Source organism: Sciurus carolinensis, chromosome 15, assembly GCF_902686445.1.
Source record: "Sciurus carolinensis chromosome 15, mSciCar1.2, whole genome shotgun sequence".
Classification (NCBI taxonomy): domain Eukaryota; kingdom Metazoa; phylum Chordata; class Mammalia; order Rodentia; family Sciuridae; genus Sciurus; species Sciurus carolinensis.
In genome coordinates this window covers 25227775-25252441 of record NC_062227.1, presented here as the reverse complement: position 1 = coordinate 25252441, position 24667 = coordinate 25227775, and the positions used below count along the sequence as shown (strand labels likewise).

General features: G+C 36.1%; 1 protein-coding gene across 9 annotated transcripts in view; it reads right to left on the bottom strand.

Moving 5' to 3' along the window:
* The window catches only part of L3mbtl4 (L3MBTL histone methyl-lysine binding protein 4), a 520509-nt gene that overhangs the window by 372842 nt on the left and 123000 nt on the right, over positions 1-24667 (bottom strand). For all 9 annotated transcript variants that reach the window (XM_047526991.1, XM_047526997.1, XM_047526990.1 and 6 more), the window contains exons 2-4: positions 19735-19817; positions 18603-18705; positions 7113-7164 (exon numbers count right to left, since the gene is read on the bottom strand). In XM_047526991.1, the coding sequence (XP_047382947.1) occupies positions 7113-7164; positions 18603-18674 (124 nt within the window). In that variant the 5' untranslated portion in view covers positions 18675-18705; positions 19735-19817. The remainder of the gene's footprint in view (positions 1-7112; positions 7165-18602; positions 18706-19734; positions 19818-24667) is intronic.

Below are 24667 nucleotides of genomic sequence, written 5' to 3'. Positions count from 1 at the left end.
TAATCCTGATAATTTTATAGGATAAGTGATATTATCTATTATTCCCATCACAAGAAAGAAAACCCAGGTTTAAGAAAGCAAATAACTTATTGGAAGTAACACTGCCAATTCAAATTTAAATAAGGTCTGTTTGATTCTAAGCACACTACATATTTCCTTTCAAATATCAAAGAAATCATTCTTCAGAATGAATAACTAAAGTTTGGACTTTCAAAGGTAACACTTACCCTAGATTAAAGACAAAGCCCTGGCTGCTGAACACTCAAGATCCAGGCTATCTACCTAGTGTGCATATCTATCTTTTTCTTTCTCTCTGTCCCTCCTTCTTTCTTTCTTCCTCTCTCCCCACTTCTTTCTTTTTTCCTTTCTCTCTCTCTCTCTCTCTCTCTATATATATATATATGTATATATATATATATATATATAAATACATATAAATATGTACTTGTAAGCTTTAGATGACATTGTTGAAGTCTACAGGACAGGATATAACACACTGTCAATAAATGGGAGATAATATTATTAAATATTTAAATTAATAAACTTAAAACTAAAACAATCTAATAAAAATTTCACTTAAGGTTATTCATAAAACTATCAGATATCCATGTTTCTCACTATTAAAAACTGTGATTCAAAGATAAAAAGAAGGAAATCCAGACTGCATCCTGTGAGACAGTGCTGGAATTATATCACAGTAATTTAATAAATTTCATTTATAGAGATAGATAATAGTGACATAAAGTATGAATATTTGTGTGTAAATTTGAGTGAACATATATGTAGTGTATAAGCACAGATAATTCTATAGTGTTGTTCACTGAGAGGTCCTAGGAGTAATGACATTGTAATAACAATGAACACACTCAGTCCCAGCCATGAAAAGGAAGCAGAGTTCCCTGGAGAAATGACTGGTCCAAAGACTGGGGCTGAGAGAGAACAAGATTAACCTAAAACATCTTATACTCATGTTTTAGTCAGCTATGTCACTGCTGTGACTAAAAGACCTGACAAGAACAATTAGGGAGAAACAGTTTATTTGGAGGCTCATGGTTTTTAATGTCTCAGTCCACAGAGAGCTGACCTCATTGCTCAGGGTTCAAAGTGAAGCAGAACATCATGGCAGAAGAGTGTGGTAATCCCTATCGGGATTAGTGAATTGGGTGAAGGTTCTCATAACCAAATCATTTCACCTCTAAATCTTCTTGCATTGTCTCACGAATGAGATTTAGGGAGATATCTCATATCTAAACCATAACAACCAGTAAATTCAGAAGTATTCAGAGAATAATAGAGATACATCAAAAAGACACCAAAATCACCTTCTAGAAGCCCTGCTAGCCAAACTGGAGAGAATTTGAGCATCAAAATAATGACAGAAATGGAAAAAAAAATTATCTGAATAAAATAAGGAGCCATGAATTCATAAGAAATAAATGATAAAAATAGGAAAATAGACACCCAGGAGACACATTTATAAAACAACTATAAGAAAACAGAAGAAAGATCAGATTAGAGGGAAGGAAACAGGGAGAGGGAGGAGGAGAAGAAAAGGGAAAGTACTAGGGACAGAATGAGAACAAATTATATTCCATGGTTTTATAATTATGTCAAAATGAATCCTAATGTTTGTATAACTCAAAAGAGTCAATAAAAATTTAAAAATTAAAAAACAAGGAAAAAGGGAGCAAGTTTGGTGGAAAATAGTATACTTACAATTTCAATTACCTCTCTATTAAATATATATTAAATACAAAGGGGGAAAAATGTAACTTCACAGTGGAAAGACCTAACAAATTGCCACCTGAAGCAAAAGATCAAAGTTCTCATCCAAAATAGGACAAATCAAAACCATGTACCATCTGATAGAATGCAAGGAGGACCCCAAAAAAGCATCACTTCTGTGATATTTCCCCAAAGAGAGATGACCTGACTCTAATCTAGAAGAAATATCAGATAAATCCAAACTGGGGGATGTTTTGCAAAGTAACTGGTCTGTGCTCTCAAAATTGCCAAGGTCATGAACATTCAGGAAAGGCCAAGGAAGTGCTCCAGACTAAGGAGACTGGAGACACATGACAACTCCATGAACAGCATGATTCTGAACTGGATCCTTTCACTTAAAGGACATTCCTGGGATGCCTGATGAAACCTGAATGGGGGTCTAAGCTTGGGGGTGTGACAGGAATGGATTAATGGCGATCTTCTGCTTGGATGGGCTGGTTGTACTAGAGTTGGGCAGAGCATATTCTTCTGTGTAGGAACATAATAAAGAATTGGGCAGCCAGGCGTGGTGGCACACACCTGTAATCCCCAGCAGCAGCTTCCAGGAGGCTGATGCAAGAGGATCATGAGTTCAAAGCCAGACTCAGCAATGTAGTAAGGCCCAAAGCAACTCAGCAAGACTCTGTCTCTAAATTAAAAAAAAAAAAAAGCTGGGGCTATGGCTCAGTGATTAAGTATCCCTGAGTTTAATCTCCGGTATTTAAAAAAAAAAAAAATCAAAGAAAGAAAGAATTGGGGTTGATAAGGTACTGAGTTGACAACTTAGTAAGTTAAGAGGAAAAATTTCTTTGTACTATACTTGCTACATTTTTATAAGTTTGATAATTTCTAAACTTTTAAAAATGTAAGCTAAAAAAGAATACATTCACTCTAAATACCAGGAGAGCACAGGAAGATGAGATGTCATTATAAATAGGCATGTCAGAAAATAAGCCCATGTTCCAAATATTTCAAGTGAAAAAGTTTAGGTCTAAATGAACATTAAAAGCCTTCAAAGTAGCAGCTTAAATCTGAGTAGCAAAAGGTAATTATGCCAAACAATAATTAAATATGCTTTAAAAGAGCAAAGCATGTTAATGGAAAGAATACTTCATTTAGCCTCCAAATGAAACAGAAGCCTCTGTCTTTAGCAAAAGAATGAGCAAGACCTGCAAAAGAGAAGATGGGGGACTGACTCAGGCAAAAGAAAGGGGCTGACCATCAATAGATCCTGACTGCAACTCAAAGGTCTCACGAGTATCTCCACTGGAACAAAGTTCTGCACTGTGACATTCCCTTTTGCTAAATCAATCTGAGCATTAAGGAATCAGTACCTTTTCCAGAGTTCAATGCCTTTTTCCACCAGGGACTTCTAATCACAGATGTAGCAGAGACTTAGTGCTGCCTCTGGAAGGGTTGCTCTGTAGGATGGCTTGAAGACATGAATAAATGGAAAGCTTACAGAATTTCTTCAATGAGGAAAAAATTCTAATATGATTTTAACTTTCATATATTAAAGAATTCTATATAGCCTATAAAAGCTGCCTTCATAAAACAAGTGTTATAAATGCAGGCCCTAACCCTATACAGATAAGGTCTTATCCAGTTTCATTCATTGATCAGTTCTAACTTCAAGAGGAAAACAGTTGTGTTTCTTCCCTTTATAAGGTTCTGAATTCACAGGGCCACCAGTTCACCAAGAAGTGGCAGGATGCCATAGGGGAAATGGGTTAGGTTCAAAGATGAACCATCTATAAGCTAGAATCAAGAGCAAATAAATGACTTGAAAATATGCACTAGAGACTATTTCTTACAGTAGCAGTTTCATTAAAGCACACACAAATGTTTCAATTATTACAACACCCCCACAAAAAGTTCATTATTTAGAAAGAATCCCCCTGTTGATCCTCCCATGATAGCTTCATGGCTCAGTGAAAATGCAATTGTCTAGGTTCAAAGTAACTAAGTGCCTAAATATTTAACTGTTAATTTAATAATAGGGTCATCTATATTAACAGGAATTGAGTGAAGTGAAATGGATTTGGTTTCCCCTTTTTGGTGCTTAGGAACAGAATTACCTCAGAGGGAGAAAACAGACCTCTTACAAAGCTTAGAAAATACAGGCATTAGTTCCACTGGGATATAATTATTTTTCAAGAAAGTACCTCTGCTGTTACATCCATGAAGTAAGTGAGCTACCCTAACAAAAGACTCCAGGATAATATTCAAGAGTCAGTCCATCCTTGAAGCTTTTAGAATCATGTAATGAGCCATATCTCTCCAGCACCAAACCACTCTCTGAAAGTAAGTTAAGCACTTCTGGAAGCTGTGCTAATTCTTCTTTGGGTCGTTTAGCTAATTAATACTTCAGAGTTCTAGTAAATTATTATCTCAGAGTACAAAACAATAGGTCCTATTGGACTTGACAGTATGTCTTTTTAAAAGATACCTAACTTAAGTAGAAAATATAGAAAATTAGGCAACTGAATTTTTTTGAAAACCAAGTGCCCTGAGATATGCTGAGAAAAAAAAATAGAGTAGGGGAAAAAATATAAAAATAAGAAAAGTAGAGAATATAATGAGGTTTTGAAGGAGTCAGTCGGAAGAAAGACCCTCGGGGCAGAAAAGCAATTCCTCAAAAGTAAGTTCTACACTGCATGTCCTGGAAGACTAGAGCAAAGCAGATAAGGCTCGGTAGCATGTAAGAAAATACTGTAGCTTTCCAGAAACTCAGATGCTACTGGAGGCTTCTGGCCATGAGAGAAGAAAGATAAGAACACAGTACAAGAAGCCATGTACAACAAAGCGAAGTGATATTCTGGACTAAATCCAGGAACAGAAAAGAGGTATTAGTTGAAACACTGGTGATATCTGAATAAAGTCTACAGTTTAGTGAAAAGTGATGCACTGATGTTAATTCTTAGTTCTGACAAAAATTCCAAGGTCATATAAGATGAAACTGTTAGGAAAAACTGGCTAAGGAGTACACAGAGTATCTCTGAACTATCTTTGCACTTTTCTGTAAATCAAAATTATTCCATAACAAACCACTTATTTAAAAAATAAAAATCTAAGAACAATTTTCCAACAATACCCTCCATTCCAGAAATTAAATTTTTTAGTGTTCAGGAGTTTCCAAATTTAAGAATGTTTGTCTGGGGGCTGGGGTTATAGCCAGTGGTAGAGCACTTGCCTAGCGTATGTAAGGCACTGGGTTTGATTCTCAGCTCCACATATAAATAAATAAAATAAAGATTCATTGACAACTAAAAGAATATTTAAAAAAAAGAATATTTGATTATAACAATTATAAACTAGTTGCAAAAAAAAAACTCAGGAAATTTCCTTTTTCTCACACAACTTAAAATAGTCATTGTTAACATCTTTTTTATTTCTTCTATAAATATGTGCTATTTTTAGCCATAATTTGGATGAATGTCATCAGAATTTTTCCCCCTCAAAATTTTATCATAATCTTTTCCTCTCCTGTAAATTTAAATTTCTTCAAAGGCATTTAGGTGACATAATTTTCTATATACAATTGTGCCACAGTGTTTTACCTATATTCTAAATCTGTTTAACCTTTAGATTATTTCCAACTTTTCACCACTTATAAATAGTGCCACAATAACCAAGACATACTTTAATTAAATGTGAAAGCTTAATTTAATGAGAGAAATTTTAAGAAGAGGAGTTTCTAAATTGAAGGAAATATTTATTTAACACTTTTGATAAATACTACCAATAGTCTTCCAAAACAATAAGACCAAATTCTACTCCTAGTAGCAGAGAAGCAAAGCCAGTCTTCCCCAGCCCACAAGCAAGGAGAATCAGCAGGGTTTTGTTTGTTTGTTTAAATTATTGTTCATCTGGAAGGTCCAAAATATCATCACTACTTTTGAATTTGTATTTTTTTACATTTCAATGAAACTGAGTACTCTGCCTGGTTTTGACTAAGATCTTGGTGAATCTGATGATCTTATCTGATTCTTTAATCTATTATGGATCAGTCTCCAATAAAAGAATAGCAAAAAAGTACTTTTCACTAAAATGAAACACTGAGACAAACATATGTCAGGATAGAGTGAAACAATAAATACTAAATTAGTAAAGAATCTTAGTTTGGTAACCAAACATTTTAAAATTATTGACCCAAGTCTGTTCTTCTTTTTCTAGAGTGAAAGTTTCAACCACAAAATAAAAGAACCTAAAACAATTTATAATAGTCTGAAAATATAGCTGCAGGGAAGACAACAACATCATAAATCACCACCTCTCTCTGGGAAGAAAAAAACTGTTTAAAAAAGCCCCTACTGTTAGGGCAAGGTATAGTCCAAATTTATTTCTAAAATTCCAGTGTTGTGTAACTGAAGTATATTTCAACATCAAGTTACATAATTATCAAACTACTGCATCCTATTTTGCTTTTTCAGCAAAGAACATGACAGGCCTGGGGTGGCAGTCAGAGAAGAAAAAGAATTTAAAGCAGCATACAGTGTTTGGTTATAATAGAAAACAACTTTAAGTATCATTTAAGTGGTAGGTACAAATTTTTAATATGTTCCAGGACTAAGCAATATAAGGTGGTCTTTTAAAATCTAAATTCTTGTTTGTCATTTTTCAAGGTACTTTTAGGTGTTTTTATTACTTAAAAACAAATAAAAGGCTTACTCAACAAATATTTATAGCACTTCTAAAAGTTTATTAGAGGAGTATTATCAAATTTATTTGTCTCCTTCCCACTGAGAAGAGCACAAATATTGCTGGACATTCAACTATATTTACAGAAAATTTAATAACAGTCCTCTGCTTGTATGGAAATAATCACAAAATATGAGAAATATGTATTCCAGTGAAATAACATCTTCATTTGTTGATTTAAAGTATCAGAGAATCCGTCAAATGCTAAAAGGCTATTGTCTAAAACCCACTGATATATTAACAACTATAATGAGGGATATTCATTTTAGAGTAAAAGTACATCTCCTCTAAAACATGGCTTTCATCAAAGAGTACAAAAGTAAACCAAGGTGGGAAAAGCTTAAGCAAAGAATTACAAATAAACTAAGCAGCATTTCTTATTTTCTTGTTCATAGAGAGAGTTTACAAACTAGAAATCATTTTCCTTAAATTTTTTTTTAATCCAAGTAAATAAGATAATAAAAGCTTCAAACTCTCTTCATATATATTTGAAAATCTTTGATGGCACTGATAAAGTCTGATGTAACGTGCTGTAATAAATGGAATAAAAGACTATTACATATTTAAGTTAATAAATCTAAAAGAGCTAAAGCAACCTAATAAAAAGTTCACCATACACTAAAACTGTAACTGATGGTGATAATTACCGTGACTCAAAAGGGTTGCACTGCTCCCCTGCTTCTCCTCTTCAACTTGTTCCTGGAATACAGAAAATGTGGGTTAGATCATATTTCCAGATAACGGCTTGAAACCCTGAAAACTAATGTGTCTGTTTTCAGAAAGCAAAGTCATAAAGATTCCTCCTGTTAGTGAGAGGACAATACAAGGTAGGTGGCACTTTCTGGGTGGATACCCAGGATCATATGCAACAATCCACATGGATGTGGGAGGAATCCTTTACTACTGTTTTAACTGTTCATTGGCTAAAATACAAGAGAAATTCCACCTCACAGCAGTTAATATGGAGGTGAACACAGATGTCCCTACGAACTGGATCCCTGGACCTAACAGCCACACTGGAAGCAGCTGACAGAAGAGGTTTGTTCTCAGCCCAAGTCAAGTTCTCCATCCTACTTTTGCTTTTACCCTATCAGAGCCTACTGTACTTTGTGGTGCTCTGTTAAGATGGTAATACCTATGACAATGTCCTTTTCAGAATGGACAAATGACTTCAAAGCTTCCCACCTAGAAGCCATAGTTTAAATACAGCAAACAGGACAAGCACAAGCAATAAGCAAGACATAGAACCCATCCCTAGGTCAAGTGCTCCACCAGGCAAAACGCACCGACCACAGCCCCTGAAGCTTATATTTTATTAATTTATTTCATTTTTTGAGTTTATATGGTTCAAGATACAGATATAGATAGATACACAGATAATATTATATATTCAGAAAATAGAGTGAAAACTTTCCCTTCTGCCCTTCCCCATCTGGCCAATTCTTAATACCCCTACTCTTATAATCATTGTGGATTGGTGCAAAGTTTTCATCATAAAAATACAATGAAACATGAATATATATTCTCATTTTATTGCCCTAGTGCACAAAAGATAGCATATCATAATATTGTTTTCTACCTATCTTTTTACTTAACAAAATACCTGAGTGATCTTCCCTCCCAGGTAGGTTTATAAAGGATGTTTTCATTCTTGCCTCATAACTGCATGGTATAAATAGATATGCCAGGACTTATTTATGGAAATTTAGGGTGTTACCATTCATTTTTTTTCCTTTTTCAATCATACCCTACTGCAGTACAAAACGTGGACATGTGTGGTTTTGCACACACACCAGGTTATCTGTACAGTGACTGCAGAATGGCACTGCCAAAGCAAAGGAGACACGCATCTCTATGTTGCTAGGTGCTGCCAAGTCAAGCCACGCCTTGGCAGCTCCTCTTCATGCATGACAAGCTTGATTGGTGCCTATTTTCCCACAGTCATGTCAATATGGTATGTTATCAAAATCTGGAATTTTTAACAAGATGACAGGTCATTGTTGCTGTCATTTGCATTTGCTTCATTATGCAGAGGTTGAAGATCAAATTATATATTTAAAGAGCACTTGTATGTCCTTTTCTATAAAACGTCTCTTTTCATCATTGGTTGGAATGATTACCCAACCTTTGGTCTTGATAAATTGGGAAGATTAGTTCTTTGTCTAAGATATGATATAAATTACTTATTTTTCCTAGTATGTCAGTTCTTTTTTTCACTTTCCTTATGGTTTTTTTTTTTTAATACCAAGGCAGAACATTTGTTGTTTGTTTTAAGAAATTATCAAACTTTTCTCTTATGGCTTAGAGATTTGAGTAAAATCGAGAAAGTTTTCTCTACTCTCAGATTACAAAATCTTTCCCCTTTTGTTTATGACCGCTATACTGTGGTTCATTGTTTTATAGTTAAGTCTTTGATAGGTGGAGTCAGGACATGAACTAAAGACACCAAACTTTTGCCCTGATAGTTCCTCACTTAATCCAACACCACTTACTTAGTATCTTCCTCTGCCATCTGTCTAAGACCTGTGCATTTCACACTGGAACTCCCAAGTACCTTCGATGCTATTTCTGGCTTTCAGTCCTGTTTCTTAAGTCTATCTGTCATGTTCCAGTACTATAGTATTTTAATTGACACAGCCTTATATTTTCATGTTTCTTAGGCTACCTAGTATTTTGTACAGACTAAAAGAGTTCTGTTTCTGTACACATTTTTGAGTCAGACAGCCAAAGAAAGGTTCAAATCCCAACTCCACCCCTTACTAGCTGTATCATGCTGAAAAAGTTATTTATTTAGCCTCTATGATTTCATAACCTGTGACTCTCACAACCTCCTTTACAAGACTGTTTAAGTATTAGAGACCCATGAGTAAAGTCCTTATAATAATACATAGACATGGCAGGCTCTCAATCAGTGGCACTGCCAACAGTTACTTTGCCAGATTTCAAACTGCTAAGAATGTATCCAGGGACTTAACAGAAATTAAACCAGCCTAGCCTGGCTATTTGTGTTTACCAGCTGAGGAAGCACAGCACAAATTAACACAATCTCTCACGAAAGAAGCATTCTAAGGGGGAACAAGCAAGAATATTGAACCCCTAACTGAATCAATTACTTATTTCAAAAAAAAAAACATCTCTAGGAAATTACAATAAGCCAAGAACTTCATTGGACTTTGAAGGTTATGAATAAACCACAATATCCAATGTTCATCAGGGGCTCCCTGCACTGAATGGCGACAGAGTGACAGGATGTGCTTACCTGGCTGTCCCCTACTCCTTGTAGCTCCTGACTCCCTAGACTGTGATGTCACTGCACTCTCCCATCCTCCCTGCACACCCCAGGTCCTCCTTTGAGTTCCCTACTTGTGCCTCTCCATGCCATGTGCAGCCCTCACTGACAAGTCCCTGAAGTCCCTATCCACCCGCACCTGCCCGGCCCCACCTCATTCTACAAACTCTGCACCAGCTGGGCCAGCCTCCAACTCACCAACACAACCATCAGTGGATCTCTATCTCCCTCCATCAAATTCCCATGATCCAAGCCCACCATGTGAGAGGGTCTGGTAAGGAATCGTGGTGGCCTCTAGGAGATGACAGTGGCCTCTGCTTGACAGTTAGAAAGAAAACAGGGATCTGAGTGCTAGAGTCACAAGAAACTGAATCTGCCAATAAGAACAGGAGCCTAGATGAGGATGCTGAGCCCCATAATGGAACTCAGCCATGCCACCACTGATTTTACTTACCCTAAAACCCTGAGCAACAAACCCACTTAAGCCATGCCTGGACTTCTCAGAAACTGTGATAAAACAAATGAGTGTTTTAAGTTGCTAAGTTTCTGTCAATTTGTTATGCAACAACTGAAAACTGAAACTATCCTACTTACTCTTTAGGATTCCACTCATTAAGTATTATGTAATCCTCCCCTCACCCCCTCCACCTAGCATAAGCTGGGAACCCATGGAAGCCTAGAAATACCCTATAGAAATCCATTGCTGGGTCTACCACACTGCACTATAATCATTAGTTGTATTATTTCTCCCATTTTAGTGAACAGACAATGTGTTTTAACCATCTTTCATCCCCTAAACAGAGTCTGGCACCTAGTGTAAATCAGCAATATTTGCTGAATGAAAGCATAAAGGCAATATTCAAGAACGGTACTTTTCTGCCTGGAAGATTTCACAACCAAAGTTAATGATGTGTATCTTTATGCAATTAATAAAGCAGGCCTCTTACATTCTCACATGCATGTGAATCACCTGGGGATCTTGCTAAAATGCAGATCTTGACTAGTAGGTCTGGGGTGGGACCTGCGATTATGGATTTTCAACAAGCTCTCTGCAGATGCCATTGCCACAAGCCTTCCTGCTTTCTTCCAGGGCAGAGTGGGAATGTGGATGGTAGTCACCCAATCACATCTACCCCTATTCTGCTGTGTGGGATGAACTCCTGAATCAGAGCTAATTTTCTATGGTAGCTCTTTACACCAATTTCATCCATCTTCATTCAGTCAATACATGCGAAATTCACATAATCCAAAACAACAAAACTCTCTACAGCAAAACTGAAATGGTAACAAGAAACAGCATTCAAGAGTTGATTATGCGCACATAACAGCCACTGAAGCACTTTTCTAATCACTGTATCATTGAAAAATAAAAAGAAATATGTAATATGCTGTCACTCAGCTAATGAATTGTGATACTTGATTCAACACTTCCTTATTTGCTATTGAAATTCTGCCTAGAAACGGAAAAAAAAAACACTCCCCATCAAAATACTTTACCCTTCACTTCAGATTTAAATTATCCAAGTTTCCTGCATCTGTATGTTCTTTAGACAGATCAAGTTCTGGATATGCAGACACACACATATACATACAAAAGATCATAATTTTGAGTATCTGAGTAAGTGTACTCTTCTCTTATGATATACTGACTTAATTTGGAGAGGGTAATAAATATTTAACCAAAGGGTGCTCTACCATTGAGCAATGCCCCCAGTCATTTTTCATTTTTATTTTGAAATAGGGTCTTGCCCAGACTGGCCTCGAACTTGTGGTCCTCCTGCCTCAGTCTTCTGAATTGCTGGGTTACAGGTGTACACTACTGCATAGAGCTTTACATTTTAAACAATTTTCAAACAGAAAAGTATTTAATATCACATGAAATAGTACAAAAATGTTGAATTTGGGGCCAGGACAAATCCTGAGGTAAAATCCTAACCCTACCTGTAAAGAGCAATTTAAATTTGAACAAATGATATAAATCCTCTGGACCTGATTTTTCTCATTTGTTAAAATAAAGACACTGAACTAAATGTTCTCCAAAGTTCCTACTAGTTTTACCATTAGATGCTTCTGTCCGAACTAATTATTTCATAAAGGTAATAAATCTCAAATGCTACTAATTAACAGAGAATGAATTTTTAAAAACAAAAGGGAAAAAAATGAGCATTTTACCTTATTTTCCCAGACAGAAGACTTAAGGAAATCAATATGAATTGAGAAAAATGAAATCATTATTGTGATTTCCCAGGTTTCAAACTTTAGTTGCAAAACTGAAAATAAAGCTTTAGAAAAGAAAGTAATAACATTCTGAAAGAGGGTAATAATGGTTGAGGGAACATAAAATAAGTCTGCAATTGTGCACTCCCACTCATTGACTTCACACCAGACCTACAGGAAGAGAGGATCATGAGGTGGGGAAATAACCAAACAGGCTAGACCTGCTGGCCCTCCTAAGTATGGTACTGGCCATACCACACTTTACAACAAGTTTCAGTGATGTGGGAACAAAATTCATCAGTGTGTGGGAACAAAAAAAAAGCACTTTCAAATCCTCATATTCCTGCAAAGCCCATCTCTGCCTTCACTGTCACACAGGAGTCTCTGGAGCTCAGGAGGATCCTCGAGAACCTTGCCGTCCCTACCCCAGAAGAACCTGACAACTACCCCAAAAGCGACACATACTGGTTTTGTAAACTAGGAAATGCTGGAATCCTATTTAGTAACTTCAGTAACAAACTTCTATATGAATTTTACCTGTTGGTTTGAGTCTATTTTTTGAGTTCTATTTGGCTCTATTCCAATGTGAAATATGAACTAAAGATAAATGAAATTAACCTTTGAGATAAAAATGCAGGAAGTTAGGGAATTTTTTCCCATTGCTCTACTGGAATAGTTAGTGAAGAAAATGCTTCCATTTTAACCAAATACTTGATAATAAAGCTATAGTCTCTGAATAAAATCTCCCTATAGTATTTGCTAAGGCATATAAAAATCTAAAGTAGCCTTATAAATATCACCTTCCAGTGGTTCCTCTGACTATAAAAGAATTCTACTGGCTGTTGCAAAATTACATCAGTCTCCAAGTACAAAAACAAAGTGATAAAAATATAAGTACTGCTGAAAAATAAGAAATGAGCTATTCATTTAAGTCCCAAAGGACTTAAAATCACCATACTACAGTGACGCAGCCACATCAATGTTTATAGCAGCTCAATTCACAATAGCTAAACTATGGAACCAACCTAGATGCCCTTCAATAGATGAATGGATAAAGAAACTGTGGTATATATACAGAATGGAATATTATTCAGCCTTAAAGAAGAATGAAGTTATGGAATTTGCAGGTAAATGAATGGAATTGGAGAATATCATGCTAAGTGAAATAAACCAATACCCAAAACCAAAGGCCAAATGTTTTCTCTGATAAGCAGATGCTGATCCATAATGGGTGGGGGGTGAATGGAGGAACTTTGGACTGGACAAAGGAGAGTGAGGGAAGGGGATGGGGAATAGGGGTGGGAAAGATGGTGGCATGAGACAGACATCAATACTCCATGTACGATTACACAAACGGTGTGACTCTACATTATGTACAACCAGAGAAGTGAAAAGTTGTGTACAGTGAGTTGAAGTACATTCTGATATCCTGTATAACTAAAGTAGAACAAACAATAAAAAAAGAAAGCAATGCTATCCTAAACATTTTCTCAGTATCTATTTAAAAGTGTTATGAAAGAGATTTTATTACACTCTGTCCAAACTAAGGTCAACCATTGTTCCCTGCTGTCAATTTATCAAGGCCAGTGACCATATTAAGTACAATTCCCTCTGCTCTGCCCCAAGACCCACTGAGTGCGCAGCCAGAACTACCCAAGTCTTCTTACAATCTCGTTACTCACCAAACCTTAAGCTTACTGAAATGGAAAGACTTAAAAATCTTCTAAAAACAAAGTGGGGCCCAGTGGTAAAGGGATTGTCCTTAGCTGCAGAGCAAATAAGCAACAGAGCCAAAGACTTAACTCCTGACTTCTAACCCTCATCCTTCGCTCATTCTACTACACTGCCAATAGCAACATCTGCTGCAGTCAGACAAGACATTAAAATCCTACCATTTATCACACGTCATGTTCACTTCCAACCTCACACCTTTACAAAAACCATACCTTAGAGCACTGATGTGCTCCATAAGTATTGCAACTGAGCTATATCCCCAGTCCAGTTCTCTTTTATCTAGCAAGACATTAAGATCCTTTAGGGAAATAAAAATGTCTCATATATCTATCTTTCTCTATCTTCCAAAATTTATAACTCAATATTTAAATATTGATTTGCTGTTTTTAGAAGGTTCAGAGAGAAAGAAAGAATGGGAATTAACATTTCCTTAATACCAGATATTATATACAAACAAAGAGAGGCCATATATTTTATTCTTGTACAGTCAAATAAAACTTCCTTTTTATTTGTTAAATTTGCACTTTTCTGTAGGAAATCTGAAATTTTACAACCTACATAATGTTTTGGGGTTTTGTGCCCAGAACACCCACACATACTAAACATCAATAAAATCACTATAAAAAATGTTGTTTCCCCAATTACCATCTACCTACACTATGCTAGTCAACTCTAATGGTGATGGGTAGAAAAAGCTAGGAAAGGGCACCCAAAATGACACTGATCTTTGTGTTGGATGCTGTACAAAGGCATCATATGTCAAGGAGTCTCAAAGGAGCAAAGAACACCCTTCTTCAAGTCTATGGCAGCATTAAGGAGACCAGTTCCAGAAACAAAAGTTCATGTGTACAGGAGAAACGAGTGAGCAAAAATATGAGACAAGTAATAAAACCCAGGGAAAAGAAGCATTCTGGCAGAAACTGTTAGGGAGAAGATAAACTAGAGTGACCTCTCTGCAGGATGATCTTGAAAGGCTACTCCAAATTCTAAATGCATGCACCCTTTAATAAGAGAGTCCCACTGATAAGGTCTTATCTGTGAACCAACTGCAAAGGTATACCCAGATCAAAAAGATGTATGACGTGTTGTGTTACCCACAAAAATAAAAATAAGCCAAATGTTTACAGTAGGGCATTGTTTAAAAATTGTGATATATTCACAGAACGAACACTGTGCACCACTGAAACTAATAAGAAGGCCCACATCTCCAAGATACACCTAATAATTGCAAAAAAATCAATACAGAACAATAGGTAGAATATGAGGTCACTTGAGGTATGTATTTGTGTGATGTATATGTTTATGTGCATAGCAGGTGGAGGTTCTTAACTTTCATTTTTCTTTTTGTGTTCTACAGATATAAAACAATCTATCAATAGTGGTCCCACTTTTACAAAAATACTTGGCAATTTAATATACATATGATTGGGCAGAGAATTAATGTCTCATTTTAATACTTGTCTGTACAATTTGATTTTTTTAACCAAATGACTGGGGGTTTTGTTTGTTATATTTTGTTTTGGGTTTTTTGTTTGTTTGTTTGTTTTTGTTTTTTAGGTACCAGGGATTGAACCCAGGGTTGCTTAACCACTGAGTCACATCCTCAGTCTTTTTTATTTTTTATTTTGAGACAGGGTCTCGCTAGGTTACTTACAGTCTTGCTACGTTGTTGAGACTGGCTTCAAACCTGTGATCCTCCTGCCTCAGCCTCCTGAGTCACTGGGATTAGTGTGTGCCACTGTGCCTGGCATGTGACTGTATTTTGAAAAGTATAAATAAATATTTTAAAAATTCTATGCAGAAATACTTAGAAAATATTAATCCAGGAAAACATCCACTGACAGATATTATTAGCATCTAGAAATTACTGGATATTCAAAACATTAAATTACTGTCTCAGAAGCAGATACTCAACTGTGCATTTGTTTGATGCTTTATATACTTAATCTGCCAGTGGGATCTTACTTGTTTGAATGGAAATGCTACTTGTAAAATCAGAAGGTGACACAGAAAGCAAAGAATTTTATTGATGTTTTAAGGAATCTAAGAAAATCTAAGCATGACTGACCCCTCTCTCCATAGTAAATATAGTCCTAGAAGTGAGCTAGCTCTCTGTGTTAAACTACTGTTGAATTCAACTGATGAAAATGGGCACTGTAACTAGCAATGAGCCCCAAAATGACTGTGCAATGTTGAAACTCATTCTAAATGTGCATCTTTTAATTATCCTATGAGAATATCTGTTAAAATAACAATGTGATCCAAACATCTCAAAACTTAAATTGTAATATGGTCCTTTAAAAAATAATTTTCTTACTATTAATCTAAGAAATACATTTGCCTGGAAATCCCATTAGATACCAAGAATATCATTTAACAGATTATCATAAATCCAGTTATGCAGGGCCCCACACTAAAGCACAACTGTCAGGACTTCTTAAGTTCAAAAACTGGGAAAATTCCACTGAAGGGAAGGAATAATGGTAAAAGCAGCAGGATTAGGTTAGAAACTGAGGTGGAATTTAAGAGACAATGGGGATTTGTGCTATAACAGAAAAGACAGAAGGTTAATTATTAAGGTTGTAGAACAAGAATACTGAGAAAAAGTGAGAATGATCTTTGCAGTTTAAAGAGAAATGACACTGATTTTAAAAACTAAATATTTTTAAAAGGTGGGGGTGGTCTCAAATGTTGAACTAAAATAACACAGAAAAATGAAGGAGCCAGTATTGATAAATGCATTTCGCCATACAACCATTACCACCACAAAATCGTTACACCCTCTTTTTTCAGTCCAGAAATTGGTTTATGACCTTTCATCCTGTCATAGTTGCATGCTATAGTCCTGTTGCTCATGCCACATAAAAGGTTAAAAGAGCAGCAATGTATTCACCAGGGGCATATGGATACCATATTCTGGGCATTACAAGCAGTGAGCCCAGAATTCTCAGTGAATGGGTACTCTCAGTTGATTTGTGCAGTTTGTTCAGAGTGCTGAAGTACTAAAATTGTTGTCACTCAAACAAATGAAGAGCCACAGGTTCAAGGAGAGCAGGTGGGCAGGTGAAGCTGTATCAAGTAAGTCACATGATACAATAAGACTCACATCTTCCCACCACAGCTAAACTGTACAGTTCATCTTCTGGTGATACATTAATATATGAAGCATTTCTTTCTGATTATGGGCAAATATAAAAAGTAGTGTGCAAACTTCAAACTGAAAGTGATTATGTTCACTGAAGAGCATGGAAACAAAACTGTGAGTAAAAAGGTTTTTTGTAGTTTTTTTAAGCTTCACACAATGGTTGCATCCCACTAAAAATCTGCAACTATTATGCAGTGAAATGTATTTTACTCTAAATGTATTTACCTATAACACTAGTAGCAGATAAGATGAACAATGCACAGAGCCCCTAGGACAATGGTTCTCAAATACCAGCAGTCAACAGAATCACCTTCATTGTTAAAATATAGATTGCTGGGTCCCACCCAGAGAATCTGATTCAGCAGATTGAGACCAAGAAATGTGCATTTCTAACAAACCCCCAGGATATGCTGGTGTTGCTGCCTGGGGACCACAGGAGTAACCGAACACATCAACTCCTGATTTTCTTCATACTCTTTCTCTTCAGAGGGCATGACATAGCAATCCAAAGATGCTGAAAAGAATGGCATCCTTGCAAAGTATCAGACAGGTACAACTCTGAGTAGGTCTGGTCCAAGTGACCTCTTAAACACCCAGTCTTCTCTGCAGTATATCTGGAGCTCTGACTCTCCTGGCATTGATCTAAAGATGCAACCACCCAGGAAACTGGGCCCACCTCTACCCTGATCATGCCACCTCACAGTGAGGCTGATCCCAATGAAACAGCTCTGAAGCTTGATACCAAATTATAGTTAATATCTTAAAACTAACCGCACATCAAACCAGTGCTTATGTTATATCTAGGATTCATCGAACCACACCAAACCTGGCACTGAATCACAGAATGTCCTATATTATGTCACTACACCAAAGATAATGTCTAAATGTACAACCATGGACCATATGAAGACCCCTAATAAATTATGAGAGTCCATGAGGGAGACAGAAATGAGAACGCTGTTAATTGGCCACTATTCCAAAAATTGCCATCACAGATGTCTTTGGGTCATATTGCCAACCTTCAAATTCCCAGGAATAGATAAAGATGTCACAAGGAAATAGAACAGTGAAGGGAACTAGATGCATGATGAACATTATACCTTCTATGTGTCTACATCTTGCTGTAAAGGGATTTTTAGGTGTGATTAGCACCTAATTAAGTAGACTTAAGAAAAGCAGATTACCCTCCATACTGTGGGTGAGTCTCATTCAATCAGCTGAAGGCTTTAAGAGAAAACAGAGGTCCTAGGGAAAGAAAGAAAGAACTCTGCCCCCAGACTGATGTGGAACTCAAGTACACAATGCCAACTCTTCCCGAGACTACAGCCTTCCCTGAAGATTTCAGACTTTCTGGCCCCATAACTGCATGAGACAATTCCTTAAAATAATTCTATAGACAGGTGATAGATGATAGACAGACACAGACATACTATTGGTTCTGTTTCTTTGAAGAACCCTAATAAAACCATCTATAGTTCACAGTCTCCATTACCCTACTTGATAATGATCAATCACCTCCATCTTTGTAAAAGAAAAGGTCTCCTTTCACCTTTAAAATTAAAATTAAAATTAAAATTACCTTTTAAAATGTACCAAACTTTAATGACACTTATATGTAAAACTCAACAACAAGCAAGAAGTTTCAAGAGACTGAAAATATCCCTCAGTTATAGTTATAGAAGCTGAACCATTCCACATGCCTTTCAACAGTGACCACAGACTGTGAGGAAGAGCCAAGAAACAATATCTCACCAAGCAACCATCTTGATGCAAGTGCTCTTTGGAGTCCATACTAAGCTTTCTCTTCCTGTTGGGTTGTTTCATTGCCACTTCAGCCCTTCTTAGCAGTGTTTCTCTGCAAAAGAATGTCACATAAAAAGTTGGGGGGTTCTGTCTTTCAGAATTACACAAGCAAATTGAATTTGCTTGTGTAATTCAAATAAAAAAACCATGCTGCTATAGTTCACATATAGTTTGAATACATCCCCAAGGGTTCAGGTGTTGAAAGCTTGGTCTCCAGTGTGGCAATATTAAGAGATGGTGGGACATTTAAAAGGTGAGGCCTATTGGAGGCATTGCCTTTGAAAAGGATCAACATACTTCTCCTGGGACCCCCAGTTAGTTCCCAACAGAGTTGTTTTATATATACAAAAACCAAGCCAAGTGGTGATGCACACCTGTAGTCCCAGCAACTTAGGAGGCTAGGGCAAGAGGATCATAAGTTCAAGGTCAGCTTCAGCAACTTAGTGAGATACTAAGCAACTTACCAAGAACATGTCTCAAAATTATTAAAAAGGGGTGGAGGGGCTTGGGGATGTGGCTCTGTGGTTAAGCACCCCTGGATTCAATTCTCAGTACTAAAAGAAAAGAAACAAGCCTGGCTATTCCAACATCTGGACTTACTGTGCAGTCTCTTCCCTTACGTGTATGCTCCCACAATTGTGATTCCACCCACCATGAGGTCTTCAACAAAGCCAAGTTGATGCAGCCACCATGCACCTGAACATCTAAAACTATGAGCTAAATAAACCTCTTTTAAAAAATAAATATTCATTTTCAGGATTTTGTTATAGTAACAAAAAAATTGACTAATATACATCCTTTCAATTATACTTCTTATAATTGGTTATTATAAGTAACTGATTATGAGCTGACAAAAATTTTTGTTATTTGTTTTAAATCCCCTTATATAATACCAAAATCATGTGATAGAGATGGTTTTTCTATCTCATCTAGAATAAATAACAAAGAAAATAGACATTAATGCCTTGGGTTTTATCCGTGATACAATAGTTTTGGAGGGGGATCATTTTTGTTTTTCTTTTTGTTTGTTTTGCAGTTGATCAATCAGGATTCACTGCAAATATATAGAATCTGTACTCACATGGTCGTCCTGCCCTTCAGGAATATGAAGGCAAAGGTATTCTTGGTAAGAGGTCTTAGTCATGCAAAGCATAGCACATCAATCTGAAACAGATAAAATAAGAGAAAAAATTACCAATTTGATTTAAAAATAACTGTTCTTCAGAATATTACTAAAGAGGTGTCAATGTTCTTTGAAAAGTTATTGGAATAAGATTCTTATAAAGCAGGCTGATGATTTTGGAGAACCAATGATCAGTATGATATGAGTACCACTGGAGTTATAACTTAAAAAGTCATTCATTTTGAATAATTTTAACAATGTATATATAAGTATTTTAAAGCTTAACAGGCTTAAATTATCAATATCTCTCATGCCTGAAAACCAGTAATACTGTTTACATCTACACAGATAAGCAGCTCAGGCTTGGTGCCTTTAGTAAAGTATTCATGCATGAAGAGACACAAGCCTTGCCCAGCCTGGCTTGCCTTTCACAATAAATAACACCCCATGGCTTGTCAAGAAGAAATCATATGGCTACTGATGTTTTTCTCCTTACCATCAAGGTGGTCTGCCTTATTAATCCCCAGTAATTATTTCAATAACCCTGGTTTGTTTAGTATAAGTAAGCCTGAATTTTATATTATCATATATCAGATAAAAATTAAAGTTTCTATATCAAGGAGTATCAAAATACAGTTTGGTAGCAACAGAATTCCCTTTAGATTTAGAAATAATAAAGCAGAAACATAAAAGTGCCTAACAATCCATATAACATATTGCTACTGAACAATAAAGGAATCAAATGCAAATCAAAATCAAATATCACTTAAAGGAGATGAATGATACATTGACAGAAGATAGACTGGCACATAGTCTGACACAAAAGATGTGCATAGAGCTTTGATATAAATCATTAAGAGAGCAATTCTTAGAATGTATTCTAATCAACAAAATGGAATACTTCTTTTGACAGAAAACTTGATATCCTTGGCAGAGTATTAAAAGACATGGATTATTCTTACTACCCAGGATATATGGCCTACTCCCAAGGGACCCCAAGGATCATATCAGCCACATGCCTCTTTGATAGGTTTAAAGACAGATAAAGATTTTAGAGTCAAGAAAATTAATGTCAATTTCTAAAACACACTAATGAAGCATATTATCCAAAGAAAAAGGCAAACAATGACTGGGCTAAACTATGCCTGGTGGGCTTTGGCTTTGAAAGAACACCTAGGCACTAACTATAATAGACAAGGCAATTTTAAGTGAGTATAATCAGAAAACATTCTAAATGTTTAACATTAAAAAAAAACAAGAGATGAGTATACACAAATTATTTGTGTTTCTGAAGAAAATTTGGAAACAGTGCTGACTTTTTGAGTTAATCATCTTAATCAGTGGAACTCTCCATCTGCACATTGCCAAATACTTGTCTTCCTGACACTCTCAGTGAAGACATATTAGATTTTTACTTAGACAGCATATGGACATTTTCCATTCTTCATATTAAAGGAATCTATAAATAACAAAAATAATTCACTATGTGCTGATGTCCAGGTGCTAATTGATAATTTTTTCAAAAATATTTATTGATTACCTGTTATCACCAACACAGGCAAAGGTGCTTTCTGATATAGGAAGGATGATTCATCAGACACCCTAGAAAGGAAGCTAAGTGCAATAGCCATATACCCTGGTTAATCCTGGATACTTCTGCCTTCAGCCTCCTAATCCTGCCCTAAGTATTAATAGTACCATCCCAGTTAAAACAAAAAATCATAAGGTACTTTATGAAAAAGAAACATACATAAATGAACAAGAAATGTAATGTGTGCCCTTTAAAAAACTGTTAAATGAAAACAGGTATTCCCAGAAAGAATATATGTTCAGCAGCATGTGCTATGGAGGAATATTTTGGTTACATCTAAGATGCTCTATAGAATTTAAAACTTAACAACAAAACACTGAACCCAAAAATCTGATTATTACATTGATTTCCCACTAGTTCAAAGAAGATACCAGACTAAAATTCATTTGTCTAGTTGATACTCAATATTAAAAGTACCAAGAACTGATGATTGAAAAATTAATAGATTATTACAATTGAATGCATGTTGACAAGTTATGCATGAATTATTTTTTTTATTGTAAACAAATGGGATACATGTTGTTTCTCTGCCTGTACATGGCGTAAAGGAATACCATTTGTGTAATCATAAATTTACATAGGGTAATGTTGTTTGATTCATTCTGCCATTTTTTTCCCTTCATCCCCACCCCTCCCACCCCTCCCCTCCCTCTATATAGTCCTTCCTTCCTCCATTCCTGCCCCCCTCCCTAAACCCAAATCCAGCCCCAACACTAACCCCTCCCACCCCCCAATATGTGTCATCATCCACTTATTAGTGATATCATTCTTCCTTTGGTTTTTTGAGATTGGCTTATCTCACTTAGCATGATATTCTCCAGTTTCATCCATTTGCCTGCAAATGCCATAATTTTATCATTCTTTATGGCTGAGTAATATTCCATTGTATATATATACCACATTTTCTTTATCCATTCATCAATTGAAGGACATCTAGGTTGTTTCCACAATCTGGCTATTGTGAACTGAGGAGCTATGAACATTGATGTGGCTTTATCTCTGTAATATGCTGATTTTAAGTCCTTTGGGTATAGGCCAAGGAGTGGGATAGCTGGGTCAAATGGTGGTTCCATTCCAAGTTTTCTAAGGAGTCTCCATACTGCTTTCCAGAGTGGCTGCACTAATTTGCAGCCCCACCAGCAATGTATGAGTGTACCTTTCTCCCCACATCCTCACAACACCTGTTGTTGCTTGTATTCTTGATAATCGCCATTCTAATTGGGGTGAGATGGAATCTTAGGGTGGTTTTGATTTGCATTTCTCTTATTACTAGAGATGTTGTACATTTTTCCATATGTTTGTTGATTGCTTGTACGTCTTCTGTGAAGTGTCTATTCATTTCCTTAGCCCATTTGTCAATTGGATTATTTGCATTCTTGGTGTAGAATATTTTGAGTTCTTTATAGATTCTGGAGATTAGTGCTCTATCAGAAGTATGACTGGCAAAGATTTTCTCCCACTCTCTAGGCTCTCTCTTCACATTGCTGATAGTTTCCTTTGCTGAGAGAAAACTTTTTAGTTTGAATCTATCCCAGTTATTAATTCTTGCTTTTATTTCTTGTGCTATGGGAGTCCTGTTGAGGAAGTCTGGTCCTAAGCCTACATGTTGAAGCTCTGGACCTACTTTTTCTTCTATAAGATGCAAGGTCCCTGGTCTGATTCCGAGATCCTTAATCCATTTTGAGTTTAGTTTCGTGCATGGTGAGAGATATGGGTTTAGTTTCATTCTGTTGCATATGGATTTCCAATTCTCCCAGCACCATTTGTTGAAGAGGCTGTCTTTTCTCCATTGCATATTTTTGGCCCCTTTGTCTAGTATGAGAAAATTGTACTTATTTGGGTTTGTGTCCGTGTCCTCTATTCTGTACCATTGATCCACCTTTCTATTTTGGTACCAATACCATGCCATTTTTGTTACTATTGCTTTGTAGTAGAGTTAAAGATCTGGTATTGCGATACCCCCTGCTTCACTCTTTCTGCCAAGGATTGCTTTAGCTATTCTGGGTTTTTTATTCTTCCAGATGAATTTCATAATTTCTTGCTCTATTTCTGTAAGGTACATCATTGGGATTTTAATTGGAATTGCATTGAATCTGTATAGCACTTTTGTTAGTATGGCCATTTTGACAATATTAATTCTTCCTATCCAAGAACATGGGAGATCTTTCCATCTTCTAAGGATTTCTTTAATTTCTTTCTTTAGTGTTCTGTAGTTCTCATTGTAGAGGTCTTTCACCTCTTTTGTGAGATTGATTCCCAAGTATTTTATTTTTTTTGAAGCTATTGTGAATGGGGTAGTTTTCCTAATTTCTCTTTCTGAAGATTCATCGCTTATGTACAAAAATGCCTTAGATTTATGTGCATTGATCTTATATCCCGCTACTTTACTGAATTCACTTATGAGATCTAAAAGTTTTCTGGTGGAATTTCCTGGTTCCTCTAGGTATACAATCATATCATCAGCAAATAGGAATAGTTTGAGTTCTTCTTTTCCTATTCGTATCCCTTTAATTTCTTTGGTCTGTCTAATTGCTCTGGCTAGAGTTTTAAGGACGATATTGAACAGAAGTGGTGAAAGAGGGCATCACTGCCTTGTTCCAGTTTTTAGAGGGAATGCTTTCAGTTTTTCACCATTTAGAATGATATTAGCCATGGGCTTAGTGTAGGTGGCCTTTACAAAGTTAAGGAATGTTCCCACTATCCCTATTTTTTCTAGTGTTTTGAGCATGAAGGGGTGCTGTATTTTATCAAATGCTTTTTCTGCATCCATCGAAATAATCATTTGATTCTTGACTTTAAGTCTATTGACATGGTGAATTACATTTATTGATTTCCTGATGTTGAACCAACCTTGCATCCCCGGGATGAAACCCACTTGATCATGGTGCACTATCTTTTTAATATGTTTTTGTATGTAATTTGCTAAAATTTTGTTGAGAATTTTTGCGTCAATGTTCATTAAGGATATTGGTCTGAAATTTTCTTTCCTCGAGGTGTCTCTGTCTGGTTTAGGTATCAGGGTAATATTGGCTTCATAGAATGAGTTTGGGAGGGTTCCCTCCTCTTCTGTTTTATGGAATACATTGAGGAGTATTGGAATGAGTTCTTCTTTAAAAGTTTTGTAGAACTCGGCTGAGAACCCATCTGGTCCTGGACTTTTCTTTGTTGGTAGGCTTTTGATGACTTCTCCTATTTCATTACTTGAAATTGGTCTATTTAAATTGTGTATGTCCTCCTCGTTCAGTTTAGGCAATTCATATGTCTCTAGAAACCTGTTGATATCTTTGAAATTTTCTATTT